The sequence below is a fragment of the Antennarius striatus genome, chromosome 15 (genome assembly GCF_040054535.1).
Source record: "Antennarius striatus isolate MH-2024 chromosome 15, ASM4005453v1, whole genome shotgun sequence".
Taxonomy (NCBI): domain Eukaryota; kingdom Metazoa; phylum Chordata; class Actinopteri; order Lophiiformes; family Antennariidae; genus Antennarius; species Antennarius striatus.
This window is the reverse complement of record NC_090790.1, coordinates 19,383,075-19,406,589: the sequence shown is the minus strand read 5'-3', so window position 1 is coordinate 19,406,589 and position 23,515 is coordinate 19,383,075. Positions and strand designations below refer to the sequence as shown.

The window sequence follows — 23,515 nt, the reverse complement described above, 5'->3', positions numbered from 1 at the left end:
GCGGGGGGGTTCATGAGTTGAGGATGACTTGACAGAAATAAAATAATTTCTAGAATTTGATCCAGAAAACCCTGAATTTAAAGCAACGGACTCGTTTTCAGCTCATCGCGTCCGGAAATAAGATTTCATGTGACAGTGGGCGTGGTTACAAATGTGTGACGTCATCATTCCCTCTATCCTTCAAAGAGGAGCTCTGCCCCCGTTCGGTTGGGGTGCAGCGCCCCCTGGAGGTCACTTCCTGAACCCACCAGAGAAATAAAACCCAGAGAGGAGTTACTGTATTTACTGAGGAATGAGGAATTTGTGTTGATTTCAACTGAGCTTTATTCTTTATCAACGGGAGCCGGTTGGAATGAATCATCAGTCCGGTGATCTAAACAGGAAGGAGGGACATAAATTAGTTAAATAGAATATTTATCAATCAATCCATAGTGCATGGTGCGGTTTTTTTCCCTACTGACGTCATAATCTGCTACATTCACTGAATAATAATCTTAAATACCAGCTTTACGCGTCCGTTTTGAGACGGTTTACACTCGTGGGTTTGATCCGGTTTGGATTCGGTTCTGTTCAGGTGTTCTTTTGGACCCCACCCCCCTCTCCCTTCCTCTTCATCTTCCTCCTCCTCCTCCGTCATGTGTCTGCAGTAAATAAAAGTTGAATCGAGGTGACACCCGCCAGCAGCTGGCGCTTAGGCTCCGTGGTGCGCAGCGCGCATGCGCACGACGGAGCACACTTCATAAAGGACACGTGAGGTGACCACACATGTACGTTTTATTAACACATGCGCGCGCCCTGTGCGCGGGCGCTCGCACGCCCTACCGTGCGCAAATCACGCGCACAAACCCGCGCGTAAAGTTCGCGTCCGGCCTCCGCCGCCAGGTGGTTCCCGGTTCGTGTCCCGTCTGCACCTTTAAGCCTAAAGGGAGCAGCGGGTTCATGTGTCCGTACAGGCAGTACACACACACACACACACACACACACCTCAGCGGGACAGCGCACCTACGGCAACCTGGAAGGTCCGCGCAAAAAAAAAAAAAAAAAACCCGTCTGCGTCTTTAAAAAGAAAAGTCTTTACCGTGCGCCGCGTGATGTCAGGCTGCGGGCTATACTGTTCATGTGAGCCGCGTTCACTTCCTGCAAAGGCGCAGAAGCGAGCAGAGGGAGACAGAGAGGGGTAGAGAGATGGGGGGAGAGCCGCCGATCCGGGACTAGAGCGATACCGACGCGGGACGAACCGGGGGCCCTGCTGCGTGCGTTCCATCCCGCAAACTTTATTGATGACCAGAAGGGAACGCCAGCTGACACATTTGGTGACATATCGGGTAAATACCCCCCCTCCTCCCCCTCCTCGCCTTACCCCTCCCCTCCATCTGTATTTGCCCGGGTGTTGGTGTTGGTTGACGCACAGTTTGTGTGTTTGTTCATCCTTCATTCCGATCCGATCAACTAAAGTTGCGGTGAGACGAGTGAAGGAGGATCAGGACCGGGAGCGAACCGCGCTGCGCTCCGTCCTGGAGGAGTTTCATCAGCCCCCCCCCCCACCCCCGGTAGTTCTGATCTTCTCCACCGGAGTCGTGTTTAAACCGTGAAGCGATCCGACCACAGGAAACGGGCTTCCCTCGGTTTGTCTACAGACAAATCCGCGTTTGCGTCACGACCTCATGACAGAACGAACAAACTCTCCGCCCATGACGCGTCTCACCGACAGGGACTATTTTATTCACAAGTTTTCAGCGGAATAGAGTAGAAAAATGACCGCGTAGTGTCGGAAGTGTTGATGATGTGGACCGGTGTGAGCCGGGGGAGATGAGGTGATCCGGCGGGGCTGGATCCCCCCCCCCCGCCTAGGAGAGCCGTTGCGGCCCTGTTTACCTGACCCGAACCCTGCAGGACTCATCTGACTGTACATACACGCCTCCCTCCTTCATTTCCTGCTGCTTTTTCCTTCTTTCTTAGATTCTGTTGTGAACCAACAGAACTTTTTAGAAGCTCTTCTTTATCTTATCTTATCTTTACGGACCCGGTGCGTCACGCATGCGCGCAAAGTGGGGGCCAGAGGTGAGAAGTGAATAATGTAAAGTTGGATTGGAAAGTTTTCATCCTCCTTTTTCTCTCCTGAGGTGTACCTGCCAGCCAATAGGAAGGCAGCTTTTGTCAATAACCCCCCCCACCACCACCACCACCACTAGTACGTGGAAGTGGGTTCACGGTAGAACATAGAAACTGGGGGCTTTTTTTTTTTTCCTCCCACAGCTCGATCCAGGGCTTGGATGTCAGCCAGAGGGGTTGTGATGGCTCTCAACAGCTGTATTACTGTGTGTGTGTGTGTGTGTGTGTGTGTGCGCATGTGTGTGTGTGTGGGGGGGGGGGGGGTGCGCGCTCTTGCTGTGTCCCGGGATGCCCTTCCTCCATAGGCCTGACACTATACAGCATTCCACAAGGGGGCCCGGGGCTATGCGCAGGAGGGGAGTGTCGAGGAGAACCAGGCAACGCGCTCTCAGATGGAACTGATGCGTGAAAAGGAGAGGGAGCGCACGAGATCCTGTCGAACCCGTGAAAAAGGAAGGGAGGTCGGTGTCGTCCTCACACCTGGGGGAGGACAAACTCATGCGTCAATCTCCCGTGGAGCTCTGAGAACCAGAGAATAGCCGGTAAAGCGGGCGCGCTGAGGCTTCGTCCCGGTACCTGTTGGAGCTGCTGGGCCCCGGCGCGTCCCCCCTCTTCCTCATCCTCTTCCTCCTCGGTGCTGATTGGCTGACACCCCCGTGAGTCGCTGCTGACGGTATGTGCTTCGGGGGTCATGCGTCATGTTCTTTACATTCCTGTCCCTTCAGCTCAGAACCCTGGGAGGGGCGGGGGGGGGAACTGCTCTAGCTGGTGCTGCTGGTGCTGCTGCTGGTGTGTTCAGGTTGTTTCCAGTGGATGCAGGTGGTGCTGTACAGTCTTAGGTCACGTGGTCAGTCATTTCATGTTGGAAAATGCACAGAAACGTGGGGGCATGAGGATGGGAGTTGGGGGGGGGGTGTGAGAGGAAGAGGAGTTAGAGATTCGGGATGCTTTGGCTCTTCCTACATGCTTTTCAGGAAGCCTTCCAAGAACCCAGACAATGAGGAGTAAACATGGCATTGCTCCTCAGAACAATTCCACATCACATCTCAAATATCACGTGTCTTTTTTGTGTGTGTGTGTGTGTGCTCCGAATCGAAAGCCCACACACACACACACACACACACACACACACACACACACACACACACACACACACACACACACACCGCAGCACATTGCAGATAAGTGTGGCGGCTTCACGGTGCTGTATGTACTGTACTCACCCCACGAGGAGCTCACAAACTGGCAAATGTGCAGAACACTCTCTCTCTCTCTCTCTCTCTCTCTCTCTCTCTCTCTCTCTCTCTCTCTCTCTCTCTCTCTCTCTCTCTCTCTCTCTCTCTCTCTCTCTCTCTGCTTCCCTCTATCTCGCCGTGTCTCAGAGATTTCTGGTAAGTGACATGTTTGGCCGTTGGCATCATGCCTAGCGAGATCACATGGCATGAATGCCGTCCCTGTGTTTGTGTGAGTGTGTGTGAGTGTGTGTGTGTGTGTGTGTGTGTGTGTGTGTGTGTGTGTGTGTGTGTGTGTGTGTGTGTGTGTGTGTGTGTGCATTTTGTGCTTCAGTTAGAAAAGAGAAAAGAAAAGGGAGCCTGTGCGCGTTTTTTGTTTTTTTTTGTGAGTGATTGTTCCAAGTATTTCCAAGCGTGAAGAGCGGCGCGTAACCGTAGCGCAGAATTACGCGGAGCGTTTTAAGACGCATGACCACGATGCAGTCATGAGATCACGTTGGTGAGCTGAAGAGAAAATTTGATTTGGAACAGTAGTACTTATATATTCAGAGCTGCTTCATGGCACCAGCAGGACGTGAGACTTGGGTGTTTTCTTTAAACTCCATCTGAACGTCTCCGAACCCAACACGTTTGCGCATCTTTATAAAACCTGAGGCTGGACAAATCCAAAGCATTTCAGTGATTAGATTTACTGCAAAAGTCAAACCTATAATTCAGAGGATGACGCACCAAGACGCGCAAAGCGGAGAGGGCGCACGGAGGATGGCGAGCCCGCCTCATTTTTCCATTCTCTCTCCCTCTCTCTCTCTCTCTTTCTCTCCCAGTTCTCTCCATAATTTAATTGCTTCTAACTTCGAGCCTCTCTCTAGATTCCTGTCAGTAAACAAAGCCTCCTAATTAGTGCGTTTCCACTAATGACGGGAAAGCAGAGAGGCCTCCTCCGGAGGCGGCTGTTCCGAAGGCCATCCATATACCTGACGCATGACTGCAGGGACACCCTCTGCTTTAGTGGGGGGGGTTTTATATGAATGTGACCTCTTTGGGGTGGGAGGGTGGGGGTGTCCAGATAAGGTTGTATGTTTTTATGATTTATGGAACCCTCAGTGTTGAGTGATGCTGATGCTGGCCCCCCATCAGTGGCGTTCTGGTCGGATCTGGTTCTCCAGAATACGGCTGGTTTCACTCATCTGGTGTTAGGAGACACAAACAGTTGAAATGACCAAACCCACAATAGATGGAGTGAAGAAAAGAGAAGTGTCTTCCAGCTCCTCCTCCTCCTCCTCCTCCTCCTCCCCCCATCCCCAGTGTTTGTGTTAAGCTAAGCTAACCAGCCTCAGGCGTCGCTTCGTGTTTACTGCTGCTCAGCTTCTCATCTTTTTTTTTTTTGTTCGACTCGTGTTAAAGTATTTCCAAGAATGCAAGAAGAGCTGTTACATCTGCATGAAACAGCAGAGGCCTCATTGCCCCCCCCCCACCCCCACCCTACCCCAGCCTTCAACCCCTACCCTCAAGGTCAGATCTGTATCTGCAGGACCATCAGAACCCCTCACACCTCAGGATGGAGCCGTGGATTAAATCTAATCCTTCCTGGAAAAATAGTAAGCAGTCCTGCCTTTCTGTTTTCTGTTTGTGTTTTGTGTGGACCCCCCCCCCCGCCAACCCCCTAACTATTTACAATTCACCCCCCCCCCCCCAATGCTGGAGCTGCTCTGTGTGTCTGTTTCCACATTTCTTCTCCGTTCTGTTCGTGCAGCAGAAGTCAGCGAGGGTCCTCCGGCGGCGTGAGGTTAACCAAGGTGACATGTTATTTGAGCACATGTATGCTGAGCGCGGTGCCGAGTGCAAGATTCTGAGGTCACACTATGTGTGTGTGTGTGTGTGTGTGTGTGTGTGTGTGTGTGTGTAGAGAGAAAGGGGGGAGGGAGTCATCTGGGGGCATACATGCACTTAAAATAAGTTTGTGTGCACTGCAGTGCATTTAAGTCCACGTTTAGTTACACCAAAACATAGCTTGACCTTAACCGTGGAAAGTCTGATGATGATGATGATGATGATGATGATGGTGGTGATGATGATGATGATATCAAATCACATTTGTTCTTCTAGAGGTTTTTTAGTTGTTTTATGGAAGAGAATCGAAGCTTTTCTTCCTGCTCTGATTGAAAATGTACAGTTAATGCTTCATATCAGTGTGTGTGTGAGTGTGTGTGTGTGTGTGTGTGTGTGTGTGTGTGTGTGTGTGTGTGTGTTTTTGTGTGTGTGTGTGTTAGCGTGCGTCTCTAAACAGTGAAGGCACTGATGCTGAAAGATGTGTCCTCATTTCTGCACGGCGCCGGGCCTCCTCTGGCGGTCATGTCGGCCTCCTCTTCGTCACGCAACAACAACAACAACAACAACAACAACAACAACAACAACAACGGCAGGCCAATCAGAGCGACGCGCTCGTTTGGTTTTTACCAAACAGCAAAGTCTTTACTTCGGAGAAAAAGCTGGTTTTTTGCAGGAGGAGGAATTTAACACCGTTTTCACACCTGAAGGTGTGAAATCCAATGAGTGCGACCTCCTTTTTTTCTATTTTTTTTCCCGCTCTTCTCACCGTGCATGCCCACCCCCCACCCCCCCCCAAGTTTGATCGGCACTCGACTGCAGCTGTGAGCCACCGTTTTTGATTGTGTGTGCATGAATAGCTGCAGACTTCATGCTGTCACAATTTTCCAAGCATGTGAATACCTGTAAACCGTTGTCATTGAAAACGCAACCGTTCAAACATTGTCAAACAAAAAAAAAAGCAAAGAAAGCTGCACCGGCCTTTTTGAATATTCTGATTCTTTCAGTTTCTTACAATCCGCGTCAGTTAAGATTGAAATAGACGTGAATGTGTGCGAGTTGAAAATTAAAATGTCTTTCATCCGCTTGAAATTCCTCCAACGGAAAAAAAAAAAAATTTGGTGTTTAGAGATTAACGTGCCTGGAAGCCACCCACCATTCAGAAGGTCTATTGATTCTGAAACGGGGGAGAAAAAAAAAACGTCTGGTATTGACATGAAGATATCTTTTTTTTTTTTTAATCTGAAATATTAAAAATCTTCATAAATAAATATTTCTTCCGGCAACAAATGCCTTGAATAACAGTGAGTGAACGCTGCTGCCGTTTCATTTGTATAATAAAAGTTAGGAAAACGCGCTCAAAGGGTCCGTCCTGCCTGGAGGATCAGTCTGTTGTTGGTTCTCGTGTCAGCAGGGGTGACCGTTAGGGATTTAGATAACGCTTATTTACTTATTTTAAATTCAGTTAAATTTCCTTTGTAGCGTCGAATCTCGACCGAAACGCGACCGCTGGTGGCGGAGGGTTTTTCGCTAAAAGTTAGCTGCACATCGTGAGTGAACGTTTGCTGGTTTTCATTATAAGCCGGTCGGGATTGAAATGACCTCCGTTCAGCTGGTCTGCAGGTCAACGCAAACACAAGGAGTCCTCGACAAACGAACATTCGTAGATATGAACAAACACGTTTGACCATATCTGACTTTTGTCTTGCAGTTCCGCTTTCTGCCACAACCCCCGCAGGGGCAGCACCACTGCGTTGTTGTTGTCTCTGTTAGTATCTCAGAGCGTCGTGCTACAGCGGGTCATCAACAGTGACTCTGACTGTTGTTGTTGTTGATCTTAAAAAGTGGCAGAGAGTTCCTTCAAGTCTTTTCTTCTTCTTCTCCAAGGATTAAATTATAAGGATTAAAGTTTACCGTAAACTAATCTGGATTAAAACGATCACGTGAATCACATGTGATGCTTAACAATAGAACAATGCGTACGTATTTTAATATGATGACCCATTTTTATTCTTATATATTGTACAGTAACATGATATTATGTGTTTTTAACGGTTTTAGTGATTTTTAGAGTCCAGTATTTGTGGTGGAGGGATGTAAAGTCAAGTAAACTTGATTATTATTTTTCCGTTCTGTTTTGTTTTTAAATGCGACAGAAAATCAAGAACAACTGAACTCCAAATGACTTGAACCTGTATTTTATTTATTATGCGTTGTTTTAATGTCCTGTAGTTGTTTCTGGTCAGTCTGAGGGAATAGAACGTTAATATTTAGATAAATTCACTCAATAACGACTTACCAACAATTCATCTTACGAACAACCTCTCCAAACCAGTTGTGTTTGTAAGTTGAGGACTACCTGTAAAGGCCTTTTCTCTCCCGCACGCTCTGCTGCTGCTGCTGCTGCTGCTTCTTCTTCGTTCCTGATGGGCTCCATTTCAGACCGATTAATCTGATTTCAGCCGTGTTTTACTCTCTTGCGCCGACATAATCATGTTTGGGGCGAATGCACGAGGCGTGTCACCAATGATGCACATTAACGTCCAAACATACAGACGGCCGTGAAACGTAACCTAATTGTGATCCTTGTGACAGCCAGTGATGCTCGGCAGGCTCTCGTGGTCCCGCTGTCCCCAGATGGAGGTCATGTTCGAGAGGTTTTCAGGCTAGTAGTTGATGTTTCCTGCAGATTCTTGGAGGGAGGTGGGGGTGGGGGGGGCAGGACAGTCTTCTTATTAGCTGTTTGAGGCAAAAATGATCCGAACCTCCGTTTTTGATTGAAGCAAAGTTTTTTTGCAGCTCATGCTGCTGCAGATTTCTACCGAAACCAATCAAAATTAATCAACGTCCCACTTTTTGAAGGGCGGTCTCTTTCATTCCGGATCCCTGGAGGCGCCGCTTTGTTCATACGTGATGACCACAGGGAGGGAAACCATCCATGAGCCCGTCGCGACTTTGGCAAGGCAACATAGAAATGCAAACCAGCATGAAATGGGGATCTGCGGGCTCATGGGAAACTTGCAACCAGCGGTCACATGACCCTCCCGTGAGCCGACGGCAGCAGGAAGCGTTTGCGTAGCTTCCGTTGCATTTGGAAAACGGGGCATTTTCATTCTTGTGTCACTGAGATAGCGTCATGCTGGTGTTACTGTAAACTGGAATGACCCGCGTGACCTCATGGTTCTGCAATCCGAGCCTCGAATGCCCCCCCCCCCCACACACACACACACACACACGTCAAACTCATGTCCGGTATTTGTTTCCCAGTCGTACAGGAGGGTTTCTGAGGAACAAAGTGTCATCGTGATGACATCACTCGGTGTTAACCGTTGCCGTGTGATGACAGTCAGACAACCGATGACATCACGATCTGATCGGGCGTCCAATAGGAACGCCCGGTGCGAGCACATCTAGAAGTCTCCATCGCTTCCCGTTACCAATGACGACCGATCCGTGTCCAACCCCCAAACGGGAACATGTCTGTCGTCCAACCAGCACCTTGACGCGGATTTTGAACCCGGAATGAAGCACTTTGTGTGTGTGTGTGTGTGTGTGTGTGTGTGTGTGTGTGTGTGTGTGTGTGTGTGTGTGTGTGTGTGTGTGTGTGTGTGTGTAGGCGTGGAACTAACTGCTGCAGGAAGTTTCGTGCAGAATAAGAACAGATTTTCAGTCACTTCCTGTAGAGCTCCTGTCTGTGTTGGGGGGGCCTCTGATGCACCCCCCCCCCCCACGACAGAATGGATGTTGTGTTAACAAGTGGCCGTCTGGGCTTTGATAATGAAGTTTGTGAAAGGTGACCACCAGGTCCAGCAGCAGTAATGTAATCAGACTGGAAGAAAAACTGAATTTACCAGATATCGGAAATCATAAATCATTTACTTATCAAAGTGTCGAAATGTAAATTAAATTTGATAAATTACATCTAATCAAATTGAGAGTAGTTATGAAAACTGGCAGGGCTGTGGAGCCAAACTCAAGCTGGAGAATGAACTGGCAAAAAATGTGGTTCTATGTATGGTTGGTGGGTGGATACGACATCAGTGAGACCGCATCTCGTTCTTTACCGCGTGTCGGCGGATGGACACGACATCAGTGAGGCCGCATCTCGTTCTTTACCGCGTGTCGGCGGATGGATACGACATCAGTGAGGCCGCATCTAGTTCTTTACCACGTCTCGGCCCGATGGATATGACATCAGTGAGGCCGCATCTCGTTCTTTTCCGCGTTTCGGCGGATGGATACGACATCAGTGAGACCGCATCTCGTTCTTTACCGCGTGTCGGCGGATGGACACGACATCAGTGAGGCCGTATCTCGTTCTTTACCACGTGTCGGCAGGTGGATACGACATCAGTGAGACCGCATCTCGTTCTTTACCGCGTGTCGGCGGATGGATACGACATCAGTGAGGCCGCATCTAGTTCTTTACCACGTCTCGGCCCGATGTATATGACATCGGTGAGGCCGCATCTCGTTCTTTACCGCGTGTCGGCAGATGGACACGACATCAGTGAGGCCGCATCTAGTTCTTTACCACGTCTCGGCCCGATGGATATGACATCAGTGAGGGCGCATCTCGTTCTTTACCGCGTTTCGGCGGATGGATACGACATCAGTGAGACCGCATCTCGTTCTTTACCGCGTGTCGGCGGATGGACACGACATCAGTGAGGCCGTATCTCGTTCTTTACCACGTGTCGGCAGGTGGATACGACATCAGTGAGACCGCATCTCGTTCTTTACCGCGTGTCGGCGGATGGATACGACATCAGTGAGGCCGCATCTAGTTCTTTACCACGTCTCGGCCCGATGGATATGACATCGGTGAGGCCGCATCTCGTTCTTTACCACGTGTCGGCAGATGGACACGACATCAGTGAGGCCGCATTTAGTTCTTTACCACGTCTCGGCCCGATGGATATGACATCAGTGAGGCCGCATCTCGTTCTTTACCGCGTTTTGGCGGATGGATACGACATCAGTGAGACTGCATCTCGTTCTTTACCACGTGTCGGCAGATGGATACGACATCGGTGAGGTCGCATCTCGTTCTTTACCACGTGTCGGCGGATGGACACGACATCAGTGAGGCCACATCTCGTTCTTTACCACGTGTCGGCAGGTGGATACGACATCAGTGAGACCGCATCTCGTTCTTTACCGCGTGTCGGCGGATGGATACGACATCAGTGAGACCGGATCACGTTCGAGTTGGACCCTCCTTTGGGGGTCGCCTTCCCTTGCGGCCCCTGAGGGCCCGTCATTGGTCCACACTGAGCGGATGCGGCTGCGATCATGCCGTCCCTGTTTGCTGCAGAGGTTATGAAATCTCAGACGTTCAGAAAAGAAAAAGCTGATTTGGATCTCGACGGCATTCAGACGACTCGGCCCCCGGCGGGGTCCACACACACAGAGAATGACGTCGCATTATAAGCAGTCATCAGCCGCCTCTCTCTCTCTCTCTCTCTCTTCCTCCACATCCCATAATGATACTCAGACAGACACAGGCAGACACCCCGCTCGCTCGGTCCCGATTGGTAGGACTGTTGCCAGGGAGCGTTGCCGTCTCAACGTGGATAGAATCTGTTGTCTGGTTCACTTTAGACATGAGAACAACTGCAGGATCTGAATATTTATAACGAGGAGACGGAGCCGTTCTCACTCACCTCACTCCAGAATGAAAATGGAAATGAGTCGGAGTCACACTCCTGGTTTCCTCAAACCTGAATCTGGAATAAAAGTTGACACCGACTCAACTTCAGGACTAAACTGACGTGAAATAGTTCCGTAAAGTCATGGAAGGCCGACGTGTGAATTATGTCGGACTTCAGACGTCCAGCATTTGAAGAACCCTCTGTTTCTTAAGTAGCTACAGTAAAACTAGTAATTAAATCTGATTGTGTGTGTGTGTGTGTGTGTGTGTGTGTGTGTGTGTGTGTGTGTGTGTGTGTGTGTGTGTGTGTGCCATCTGGTGATTTGTCTCAATTCTTCATATTATTCAAATATGCCTGGACCTGCTGTTACAGTTAATAACACCGTGCGTAGGTATGAAGGCTGGATTTGAATCGATGCAGCGCTTTCCAATAAAGAAGACAACAGCAATCGGAGCTGTGTGTATCTCATTTCACCTCACACACACACACACACACACACAGACACACACCCACACACACACACACACACACACACACACACACACAGACACATGTATGCACGCAGTGTGCTGTGGCGTGATAAAACTCCCAGAACTGCGTCTATAAAAACACGCCTTGGTACAGTATGTGAGACATTTTGACATGGAAATGCAAACACATGAGTTGAGACACACACACACACACACACACACAGACACACACAGACACACACACACACACACACACACACACACACACACACACACACACACACACACACAAACTTGCTCGACAAATAAGTTGAGGGAGTTCAGGGTTTGTTGTTTTTTCAGGGATGTGTGAAGTCTATATTTAATGTTCTTAGGTGTGTGTGTGTGTGTGTGTGTGTGTGTGTGTGTGTTCACACGCGTGTTAACGCATGCACACACATAGTCCATGTTCAATCATGCATGCATTTACAGGCATAACTGTGTGTGTGTGCAGTGTGTGTGTGTGTCTGTGTAGTGTGTGTGTGTGTAGTGTGTGTGTGTATGTGTGCAGTGTGTATGTGTGCAGTGTGTGTGTGTGTGTGTGTGTGTGTGTGTGTGTGTGTGTGTGTGTGTGTGTGTAGTGTGTGTGTGTGTGTGTGTAGTGTGTGTGTGTGTGTGTGTAGTGTGTGTGTGTGTGTGTGTAGTGTGTGTGTGTGTGTGTGTGTAGTGTGCTCCACCGCCATACTGTCTGCCTGACTCGACATATTCTCCTCTCACTCTCCTCTGCACTTTCTCCCCCCTCTCCCTCCTGCTGCCCCCTCCCTCCCTCTTGCGTGGCTGGCACACGCACACGCGTGTCTCCAGACTCGGTAGCCGTGCGCGTTGCCGTTGCACGCGCGTTGCACGCGCCAACCCCACCGCAATGCAGCCCTGTGTGCATTAAACTGGCAGCGAGACGGCGGGTATGTGGTATCCAGGGCGGGTGGGTGGGGGGAGGGAGAAGGGAGAGGCGATGTAAGGACACCCCCTACACACACACACACACACACACACACACACACACACACATCAGCCCACCCCCCCAGGACGCGGCGGATGGACTGATGGGAGCATGCGTGGCAGGTTCACGCAGGGACAGACGCACAAACACGCAGCGACTGTTGCTGGGTGTGTGCAGAATGTATGCAGGACGCGTGTTTGCGCTGGTCTGTTTGTGTCCTGGTGTGTGTGTCTGTGTGTGTGTGATATCTGCACACACACACAGACACACACAGACACACACAGACACACACACACACCCTCCCTTTCATATTTCCTCTGACTGACAAATAAAAGTTGAGCACAACTTTCTCAGAACCTGAGTCCAGGCATTGTGGGATTTATTGTCTTCATTTCAGAGAGGGTTTTGCGTGTGTGTGTGTGTGTGTTTGTGCGTGTGTGTGTGTGTGTGTGTGTGTGTATGCGTGCACAAATACAACGTCAAAACACAATTACAGTATTTTACGCACTATAAGGCGCACTAAAAAGCTTATAGTTTTCTCAAAAACCGGCAGTTTGCCTTATAATCCACTGCGCCTTATATATGAAAATAAGACATTCATTGGAGGTACCCCTTATAGTCCAGTGCGCCTTGTAGTCCAGTGCGCCTTGTAGTCCAGTGCGTCTTATAGTCCAGTGCACCTCGTAGTCCAGTGCGACTCATAGTCCAGTGCGCCCTATAGTCCAGTGCGCCTTATAGTCCAGTGCACCTCGTAGTCCAGTGCGACTCATAGTCCAGTGTGCCTTATGGTCCAGTGCTCCTTGTGGTCCGGTGCGCCTTATAGTCCAGTGCACCTAGTAGTCCAGTGCACCTCGTAGTCCAGTGCGCCTTATGGTCCAGTGTGCCTCATGGTCCTGTGCGCCTTATAGTCCAGTGCACCTTATAGTCTAGCACGCTTTATAGTCCAGCACACTTTATAGGAATACTGGACTATAACACGCACTATAAGGCGCACTGGAATGCCTTATAGTCCAGCGCGCCTTATAGTTCAGTGCACCTTACAGTCCAGTGCACCTTATAGTCCAGTGCACCTTATAGTCCCGTGCACCCTATAGTCCAGTGCACCTTACAGTCCAGTGCACCTTATAGTCCAGTGCACCTTACAGTCCAGTGCACCTTATAGTCCCGTGCACCCTATAGTCCAGTGCACCTTACAGTCCAGTGCACCTTATAGTCCAGTGCACCTTACAGTCCAGTGCACCTTACAGTCCAGTGCACCTTATAGTCCCGTGCACCCTATAGTCCAGTGCACCTTACAGTCCAGTGCACCTTATAGTCCAGTGCACCTTACAGTCCAGTGCACCTTACAGTCCAGTGCACCTTATAGTCCAGTGCACCTTACAGTCCAGTGCACCTTATAGTCCCGTGCACCCTATAGTCCAGTGCACCTTACAGTCCAGTCCACCTTACAGTCCAGTGCACCTTACAGTCCAGTGCACCTTACAGTCCAGTGCACCTTACAGTCCAGTGCACCTTACAGTCCAGTGCACCTTATAGTCCAGTGCACCTTACAGTCCAGTGCACCTTACAGTCCAGTGCACCTTACAGTCCAGTGCACCCTATAGTCCAGTGCACCTTACAGTCCAGTGCACCTTACAGTCCAGTGCACCTTATAGTCCCGTGCACCCTATAGTCCAGTGCACCTTACAGTCCAGTGCACCTTATAGTCCAGTGCACCTTACAGTCCAGTGCACCTTACAGTCCAGTGCACCTTACAGTCCAGTGCACCTTATAGTCCAGTGCACCTTACAGTCCAGTGCACCTTATAGTCCCGTGCACCCTATAGTCCAGTCCACCTTACAGTCCAGTGCACCTTACAGTCCAGTGCACCTTATAGTCCAGCTCGCCTTATAGTCCAGTGCACGTTACAGTCCAGTGCACGTTACAGTCCAGTGCACCTTATAGTCCCGTGCACCTTACAGTCCAGTGCACCTTATAGTCCAGTGCACTTTACAGTCCAGTGCACCTTATAGTCCAGTGCACCTTATAGTCCAGTGCACCTTACAGTCCAGTGCACCTTATAGTCCCGTGCACCCTATAGTCCAGTGCACCTTACAGTCCAGAGCACCTTATAGTCCCGTGCACCCTATAGTCCAGTGCACCTTATAGTCCAGTGCACCTTATAGTCCAGTGCACCTTACAGTCCAGTGCACCTTATAGTCCAGTGCAGAGAATACTGTACTAAACTGTCGCAGGAAATTAATATTATCCTCCTCCTCCCAACACGGATCTTGACCCCCTTCTATCTGGGGGTCAGGAGGCCGTCGGGGTTCCGGTCCTGGTTCCGGTTCCGGTCCCGGTTCTGCATGGCTCCACCGGCGGAGGTGTGGATTAATCATTTTAATCTGGTGGAGAAAATGTCCACTGGTGTCGCATGAAGACAGAAGTCGTCCTGTGTAGGAGGCTGTGATGATTCACACCAGACGAGCAGAACCCACAGTTTACAACTATTGTTCTGCAGAGAGGAGGAAAAAAAGTTCAAGATTTTCTTCATCTTTTAAATTGTCCTGATTCGATAAATAATAATCTGTAATCTGTAATCTGTAATCTGACTCCATCTCTCCGGGGTCGTGCGCGTCCTAGAAGTTGCTTCAACCTAATTGTCTTTCTCTTCTCGTTCTGTCCTCAGATGACTTTCTCTGTCTCCACTACCCCCCCTCCCTCACCCCCTCCCCCTCCCTCACCCCCCCTCCCTAACCCCCCCCCACAGTTCAGCCCAGCCTCTGTCTGTAACTGTAGCCTGTGTTTTTCTCTCCCTCCCACTCCCTGCGACGTATAGATACTGCATTGATCGGACACACACACACACACACACACACACACACACACACACACACACACACACACACACACACACACACACACACACACACACACACTCTGAGCCTCCCACTCCTTTCATCATTGATTCGCTCTCCCTCCCCCCATTCTGTCTCACCCTCCCTCCCTCCCTCTCTCTCTCTCTACAGCGGCACTTGTTGAATCTGAGCCTTGGAGACTAAGGGGGGGGGGGGGGGGTGAGGTAGGGTATGGGGGGTAGTTTAGTGTGGGGGGGGGCAGAGAGAGAGAGAGATAATGACAGGAAGGCAGAGGGAGGCTTTGAGACGGCAGTTAGCAGAGAGAATAGAGCCAGAGGAGGAATCAGACCTGGGGAGGACAGACAGAGACGTCAGACTGGGGGGGGCACGACCAGACGGAGTAGAGCCTCCTTCCTCCTCCTCCTCTTCCTCCGTCCCAATGCTGCCGGTGTGTGTGTGTGTGTGTTTGAACCGGAGGACTGGCGGACACAGGTCAGGACTGTCCGGGGGAACTCGCTGCTTTCTGCATGGGGGGGGGTGTGAGGTGGGGGGGGGGGGGGGCGGACCTGTCCCGGTCTGTTCAGGTGAGAGTTTGTGCAGAGTACACAGTAGAGTCCTTATGCATGCCTGTAAGGTGTGTGTGTGTGTGTGTGTGTGTGTGTGTGTGTTTACAAACACACACAAACACACACAAACACACACACACACACACACACACACACACACACTTTTTATGTAAGCCAGAGTGCATTTCTGTCTGCAGAGAAGAGAGAAGAGGGAGGGTGTGTGTGTGTGTGTGTGTGTGTGTGTGTGTGTGTGTGTGTGTGTGTGTGTGTGTGTGTGTGTGTGTGTGTGTGTGTGCGCGTGTGTGTGTGTGTGTGTGTTTATGTATGAGAGGCGGTAAAAAAAAATTCAGTTTGCATTCCTGGAAACTATTCTGCTGCATTGCTTAATAATGAAACCAGTCCATATGTAAGTGTGTGTGTGTGTGTGTGTGTGTGTGTGTGTGTGTGTGTGTGTGTGTGTGTGTCGGCGGGGGAAAACAAACAATGACACAAGAGTCAGGGTAGGATAGACGGTGCCTGTAGAAATGGAATTAAGCTGTCTAATGGTTCCAATGAAAGTGAGTGTGTGTGTCCGTGTGTGTGTGTGTGTGTGCGTGTGTGTGTGTGTGTGCGTGTGTGTGTGTGTGTGTGTGTGTGTGTGTGTGTGTGTGCGTGCGTGAGAGAGAGACATAGAAACACAGAGACACAACTTTTCTGTTTTCCAGCCGCAGTTTAGAAATTGGATCAATGCTGACAAAAGTGTGGAGTCAGCAGAAAGTAGAAACTGATTGTAGTGGTTCTGGTGTCCTCAGTGAAGTCAGGCTGATGAGTCTGGGGGGGGGGGGGGGTCCAGCTGTGTTTAACGTGACTCCTCCGCTCCCTCTTCATCCCCATCCTTCACACTCTTCCTCTTCGTTTGCATCTCGCTCTTCATCCGTCCATCAATCGTTCCTCTCCGACCGTTTCTTCTCTGTTTTGCTGTAGATGCCTCTACCGGCGGCGGAATCTGCAGTGAATCTCTGAATCCCATCCTCCTCCTCCTCCTCCTCCTCCTCCTCCTCTTCCTCTTCCGGCCAACATGTCCCAGCTGCTCCACGTGGAGATCCCCAACTTCGGTGCCACGGTCCTGGGCTCCCTGAACGAGCAGCGCCTCCTGGGACACCACTGCGATGTCTCCATCCTGGTCAAAGGTGGGTTTGGAGGAACCAATCCCATCGTTTTTTGGGGGGCTTTTTGTTTTCTTTACCTGTGATTCCGACGTTTCTGCTCTTCCGGTTTCCTCCCGTCCTCCCAGGTCAGGCTTTCAAAGCCCACCGGGCCGTGTTGGCGGCCAGCAGTCTCTACTTCCGAGACCTCTTCAGCAGCACCACCAAGACCCAGTTTGAGTTGCCTTCCTCCGTCACGCCGGACTGTTTCGAGCAGATCCTCACCTTCTGCTACACCGGGAAGCTAACGATGGCGGCTAGCGAACAGCTGGTGGTCATGTACACAGCCGGCTACCTCCAAATCCAACATATAGTAGAAAGAGGCATGGACCTGATGTTCAAGGCCAACTCGCCTCACTGTGACTCGCAGACGACGGGGTCTTTAGAGGAAGCGGGATCTGAGCCCCAGAGTCCCTGTAATAATAACGGGAACGGGTTGGCCGTGGCGGCGCTTTTCGGTACCCCGGGTTGGTCTCCGTCGCTGCTGGTGCCCCAACGAAAGATCAAGATCGAGGGATCCGACCACGCGCCGGTGACGATACCGTCAACACAAAGTAAAATCACCTCGTCGGAGTTGGGGAGTCGTCTGGCGAGGGCCGGATCGCTGCTTTACTCCACCGCCGGCGGGACCCTCATCCCCGGCGTGCCCTCCTACCATCTTCAAGGGGCGGGAGGAGGAGGGGTGGAACGGTCCAGTCCTGGGGCGTCCAGCCTGCCCACCACCGATAGTCCAACATCCTACCAGAACGAGGATGAGGAGTTTGAAGAAGAGCCCTACGACGGAATCGCAGAGGACGGCTACAGTAATCTGTACGGACGCTCAGCGAACCCCTACAGCAGTGAGTATCGTCATCTGCAAAGAGTCGACGGTTTGTTCCACCATGTTAACCGAGACTCCACAGCAGAGCCTCGAGATACCAGTTTAATCCGATCGTAAGTCAAACAACATTTAACCATTTGAAGTAACTGAAATCATTTTAATCTGTTCCGAAAAAAGAACGGTAATGGTAAAGAACGAGATCCGGTCTCACTGATGTCGTATCCATCCGCCAGCTGTTGAGTCTTGAAGCCCGACTTGTATCTCAGGTTTTTCGCTCGTATCTTGAACAAAAATATGGACGGAGTGACGACTCGTATCTCAAACAACTCGTATGTCGAGGTTCTTCTGTATTCATTTCTTAGACTTGGCGACCTGTCAAGTCGGTGTCACTGGTGGACGATTTTAATCATGTAGGTCTGATTAATGAATTAAATTTTATTTCTTCTCAGCGTCGGTGGAGGAAATTTATTTTACATCAGACAGAGTTGAAAGTTAAACTGGGCAGGGCTGCAGAAACAGATCAACATAAATTCTGGACGGTTCCATCGTCAGAGCCTCTTGTCCAGACATGTTGGGAAATATGCAGAAAATAAAACTTCACACTGGTTTCATCCTGCGTATTATTTAGTCAAAAGTGTGTGTGTGAATGCGTCGGAGCGTCGTGGAGCTCCGATTGTGATGCGTCCTGACCACTTCCTGCCGCTCCAGCAGCTGTTCCGTACCACTGGATGCCTGCATTTTCATACTGGTTTGGATTTGCCTTCACATGCAGGGCGCAGATCCTCTGCTTTTTTTTTTTTTTTTTTTTGCATGCACACACTCTGGTAACCAATGGTTGGACGTGCACACTCATGCACGCACGTGCACGCACAACTGAACGTGCACACACACACACACACACTGCAGCTCAAAGGCATTGCAGTTTCAGATATTTATGAAATCCACTCTATCTGCAATCAGACAAAGTCCCCCCAGGGTGACATTGTGGGATATCTGAGATGTGTGTGTGTGTGTGTGTGTGTGTGTCTTTGTGTGTGTTTGTGTGTGTTTGTCTGAATCCGCATAAAAATGCTTTAATCTACACTTTTTTGTATACTCGGTACATACATGTGACAGTTAATGGATTGTTTTCCCTGTGTGTGTGTAGTGTGTGTGTGTGTGTAGTGTGTGTGCGTGTGTGTGCGTGCTCTTTTGGACCAGTTGAGAGGTTTGGGGGCCTGATTTGAGAGAAAGAACCTCACACCCAGCTTTTGGATCGGTTCCCCTCTCTGCTGAGTCAGCAGGATGATTTATCTGGGATACATCTGCAGCGCTCTGAAACATTGATGAAGCACAACAATATCGTCTGAGATTACAGCGGCACGCTTTATTAAAAAAGTTCCACCGCCTTTCTCTGACCTCCGGTCGGTTGTGTTTTCCTGCATCAGTCCAGGACAAAGCGGACCTGGCGGCGGTGCCCTTGGCCTTGGAAAACCGGAACTGCGTTCTGATCCGCAGGGACCTGGTGGCTCTGCCCGCCAGCCTGATCAGCCAGATCGGCTACCGCTGCCACCCCAAGCTCTACACCGAGGGCGACCCCGGGGAGAAGCTGGAGCTGGTCGCTGGTAGGCCGCCACACGCGGACACGCCCGTCCTCATCACGGTTTATCACATGCTCACGGTGGGGGTGGGGGGTGGGGGGGTTTGGTACCCACATCCTGCTGATATAAATACTGCACAGGTAAACCTGGGCTAATGTCTTTAATGGGTTGCAGGAGACGCGTCGTAAGTTGGATTAACTGTCGATAATCATTACCAGTTCTGTACTAAACTTTGTTCATGGATGCATTTTAATAATATTTGGTATGAATCTATATTATTATTAGAGATTAATTATAATATTTAATATGAATCTATTTCAACCTGACAAACGATTCAATTTTATTTTTTTAATATAGTACAGAAAAAACGTCATCCTCTTCTTCCTCATTGTGGGTCACGGGGGTTGCTACGGGCTAATAATATGATATTATATGTTTTCTACTGATTTATTGTACAATAACAGGATATTATGTGCTTTTAATGGTTTACTGGTGATTTCACGATGCTAATATTTGTGGCAGAAAAGCAAAAATTGGAGGAAAATTATCTAAAAATTTATATTTTTCATGTATTTTTAAAAAAACCCAAGAATGACGTAACTCCAAACGACATAAGCCGAGGTTCACCTGCATTTTTTACAATTCTTCAAATTTAATAGGTTTAAAACACGTCTTAAACTCAAACTTCACCTGACGAATAAATCACCAGTATTAACTGGTGCCACCATTTTTCCCGGTGACCCCTCCCCTCCCTGTGCCTCTCCAGGTACACAGGTGTTCATGACCCGAGGCCAGCTGATGAACTGTCACCTGTGCGCCGGTATCAAACACAAAGTGTTGCTCCGCCGTCTTCTGGCCACGTTCTTTGACAGGTGAGAGTCCCGCCGTGGAAACCGTCCTGCTTTTTTAAAGGCAAGGCTTCTAAAGCGCGTCTCCAACACCGCCGCTCTTTCACACGCCATCTGTGTGGAGTTGTGCGTGAAACGTGTGTCCGTGTTTACCGTCTGGTGCTGACTTCTGCCCCCTGGTGTTTGCTCTGTGTTCCTACAGAAACACTTTAGCCAATAGCTGCGGGACGGGCATCCGATCGTCCACTAGCGACCCCAGTCGGAAACCCCTGGACAGCCGGGTCCTCAACGCTGTGAAACGTAGGTTTCCCCCCACCGACCGACGCCGTTTAAAGGTGTGAAAGTTGTCTCCAAGAACCTTGTGGTCTTCTTTCTTGCAGTCTACTGTCAGAACTTCAACCCCAACTTCAAGGAGAGTGAGATGAATGTGATTGCTGCTGACATGTGCACCAACGCCAGGCGTGTCCGCAAGCGATGGTTGCCCAAGATCAAGTCCATGCTGCCCGACGGGATGGAGGTGTACCGGGCGGGGATGGGCCTGGGCGCCGCCGTGGGTCTGGGCCTGGCGCTGGGCACGCCTCAAACCGGGGTACCCCTCCCCTGCGAGCCTGATTTCAAAACCCTGGAGCAAAGGTTGTATCCGGATCGCAAGGAGCCCCTCAGGACTCACCCACCGCTGACGGAGGGCAGCCCCGGCTCAGGGGCGACCGGGGCGGAGGTCGAAGGCGACGGGGTCGTCCAGGAGGAACCGGAGGAAGACGAGGACGAAGCCGGGTCGGAGGGCGCCGACGGGTCGATGGGGGTGCCCGCTTTGATCCCGGGAGCTGAGGCGGGGGGTTGCGGTAACACCGTACCCGAGCAGGAAGTGGAAGGCTTCGGACAGGGTTTGAGGGTGAACGGACAGTGAAGGCGCCTCAGTGGCGCCACATGGTGGTGAAAACCCGGTATGGCAACGTGAACTCTTGCGTTTTCTTTCGCATTTTTTTTTTTTTTTGCTCTCTTCCTCTAACATCCCGTCCAAACCGTTCCGTCTTCCTCAACGGGAACCGTAAATCTTACCATACAGGGATTCGTCATACATGCATGTGCACACGTGTGCTCACACACACGCAGAATTACCCATAATGGGGTGGAGGAGTGGACACAGGCATGCATGTTCTTCATTTATTCTGCATCAGCAGCGCTTTATCCATCGTTTCAGCGCAATTTAAAAGCAACCAACCAGCCGGCAGCCCATGAAAAGCCGTAATAGTTAATTATGGAACATTTAAAAAAAAAAAAAAAGCAAAGTTCTTAGAAAGTCTTTTCAGTGTGACTTTCCGGGAAATCCGCTGAGAAAAACATTCACTTTGCTGTTTTTCCCAGTTTATGTGGCGTTATAAGATAAATATGTCCAAACAGACAAAAGACGGATTTATAATCAAAAGGTCAACATCTCGCCACAATCACACACGATTTTCTGTTCCCTCGAAACTGAAAGTTTTTTTTGTTTTTTTGTTTTTTTTACGATTACGAGAAGGAAAAGTTTTTGCCCGAAAGCCAAAGACTCAAAAAATAAATAAATAAAAAGAACACACATCTATCACATGGAGCTGCCTTTTTCACGCGCATCAGTCCGTGAACATTTCGGTATTCGTTTGTCAATGCCATACCTGTGTCTTCTTCAGATGCCCCGCCCTCACGCCGTTCCTGCAGAAGCTAACGTGCACACACACACACACACATACACACACACCTCTCACCTGATGAAGCTAGCCTTTAATATCTTGCATCACGAATACACTGAACTATAATGACGCTTTTTATCTATGAGCTATCCTTTTATTGATATAATTGTCTGAGGGATGCGGAGAAAAACGAGCAACACGACGGCTTGCATGCATGAAATCAATCAAAGGATGCTGAGGAAAGCAAAAAAAAAAAAAAGACATCAAAGCTGCAAAAACCTGCATCGAATTAAAACGTGTTGTTACGACGTAACGGCGTCGTTCTCTTCCTGGGATCCGATTCTCAGTCTGATGGGGGGTGGGGGGTGGGGGGGGGGCAGAACTGACCTAGGTGACCCCGGAATGACTTGACTGAAGCGTCCGTGTCCAATCCCGTCGCGTCGCGTGGCGTCACGCGGCGTCACGCGGGAGGAAAAAGGAAGTTCACTACGCCGAGTGGTAGAAGGAGCCCAACACTATGTAGTACTGCTTCCATCCCACTTTGGTGGGATAGAGTCGTTGGGGGGGCGGGGGGGGGGGGGTTTGGGGGGTAAATTATTGAATAAAACACATATGAGCAATTTCTGCTGGCTGATTGAATTTGCACTCAAATTTTTAAAAAAAGGTTAAAGGGTGGGAGTTGTGCTAATCGGAACAGCCGATGTCCGTATCGCGGCGATAACTCGATAAATCGGTGATCATGAGTCGAACAAGGACTTTAACTTGTATTTGTCGTTCTGTTTTTTTCGTGTGACACGTCTTTGTTCCGCTTTCTGTGGTGCCTGAGGACGCAGACTGAACAGTCCTCCGTTGCTTCGAGCATTGATTTTTTGTTTCTTAGAGATACATCGTGTAATTTTTTTGGGGTTTTTTTGTTTTTTTTCCAGATCAGGGTCAAAGTTATTCGACTAGCGTAGCTGTGTGTGGTGGAGGTGAAAGTAAAGTCGTGACCAAATGAACGTCTCGCCACCCCCACCACCACCCCTGACCCTGACGTGAAGCCTGGACCGCGTCAGTCCGGTTGTACTTGCACTAGGTGATATTAATATTAATAATAATGATGTTTACAGTACCTCTTTTTTCCCTTTTGACACAAATGTGATCAGTGACACGGGGCCGCGATGGAATGGCTGATGAATGAATGTAATGTAGCACTGCTTTGATGAGGGGGTTTGACCTTCTACCCGGCGAGGTCAAATACGTTCCATATGACTAAAAATAGCCCGTAATCCGGTGTAATTGACGATACCCGGTTGTGATTGGTGCGCTGCGGTGAATTGGTTTTCCAACACAGAGCAGAGCTTTCATTGCTTTATTGTTTTGTCGATTTTTTTTTTTTTTTTAGCCCGATAAGCTTTTTCTGTTTGTTTGTTTTTTCGGAAAAAATTGTTCATCTCTAATGTTCAAATGTTCAAAATGAACTTTTCTGTAGGGATACTATTAAATATTTATCCCGTTAGTTCTTAAACCCTTTAAAACATGAACCATTAAAATAATTGCCAGAAAAATCAAATTTTTGGAAAATAAGGTCTCATGGAACCTATCTGGCAAGTTTGTCAATAAAAATGACATAAAATCTGTATATAGTTGAGCTTTAATTTGTATATCTTTGCGTGAATCCAGATTTTTTTCAGTAAAATACGTTTTTTTGGGGGGGGGGTTGTCAAATTTATAATGTAGAAGCCTCAAAATCCTGAAAG

General features: G+C 49.5%; 1 protein-coding gene and 1 long non-coding RNA gene across 4 annotated transcripts; one reads left to right on the top strand and one right to left on the bottom strand.

Moving 5' to 3' along the window:
• Nucleotide 1: 1 nt before the first annotated feature.
• LOC137608572 (uncharacterized) lies at nucleotides 2–1,217 on the bottom strand. The gene is made up of 3 exons (XR_011038205.1): nucleotides 1,079–1,217; nucleotides 503–641; nucleotides 2–373 (listed from the first exon to the last, which is right to left on the bottom strand). It is a non-coding gene; the product is annotated as an uncharacterized lncRNA (long non-coding RNA).
• On the top strand, nucleotides 1,097–22,315 carry LOC137608570 (nucleus accumbens-associated protein 2). 3 transcript variants are annotated; one of them, XM_068335056.1, is made up of 8 exons: nucleotides 1,097–1,325; nucleotides 2,418–2,785; nucleotides 16,641–16,846; nucleotides 16,951–17,700; nucleotides 19,109–19,285; nucleotides 20,028–20,133; nucleotides 20,312–20,409; nucleotides 20,490–22,315. In XM_068335056.1, the coding sequence occupies exons 3-8, from the start codon at nucleotides 16,735–16,737 to the stop codon at nucleotides 21,014–21,016; spliced, it is 1,770 nt and encodes a 589-aa protein (XP_068191157.1). In that variant the 5' UTR covers nucleotides 1,097–1,325; nucleotides 2,418–2,785; nucleotides 16,641–16,734; the 3' UTR covers nucleotides 21,017–22,315. The 3 variants fall into 3 exon arrangements, with proteins under 3 accessions (XP_068191157.1, XP_068191155.1, XP_068191156.1); XM_068335054.1 differs by lacking the exon at nucleotides 2,418–2,785 and having other exon boundaries at nucleotides 1,098–1,325; XM_068335055.1 differs by lacking the exons at nucleotides 1,097–1,325; nucleotides 2,418–2,785 and adding an exon at nucleotides 15,440–15,603.
• The last annotated feature ends 1,200 nt before the right edge of the window (nucleotides 22,316–23,515 follow it).

Bases quoted from the DNA above. Each gene is read 5' to 3' on its own strand.
- LOC137608570 (XM_068335056.1), top strand. From the start codon at position 16,735: ATGTCCCAGCTGCTCCACGTGGAGATCCCCAACTTCGGTGCCACGGTC. The intron at 20,134-20,311 runs GTGAGAGTCCCG...GTGTTCCTACAG, and splicing joins CTGGCCACGTTCTTTGACAG to AAACACTTTAGCCAATAGCT. The intron at 20,410-20,489 runs GTAGGTTTCCCC...TCTTTCTTGCAG, and splicing joins GGTCCTCAACGCTGTGAAAC to TCTACTGTCAGAACTTCAAC.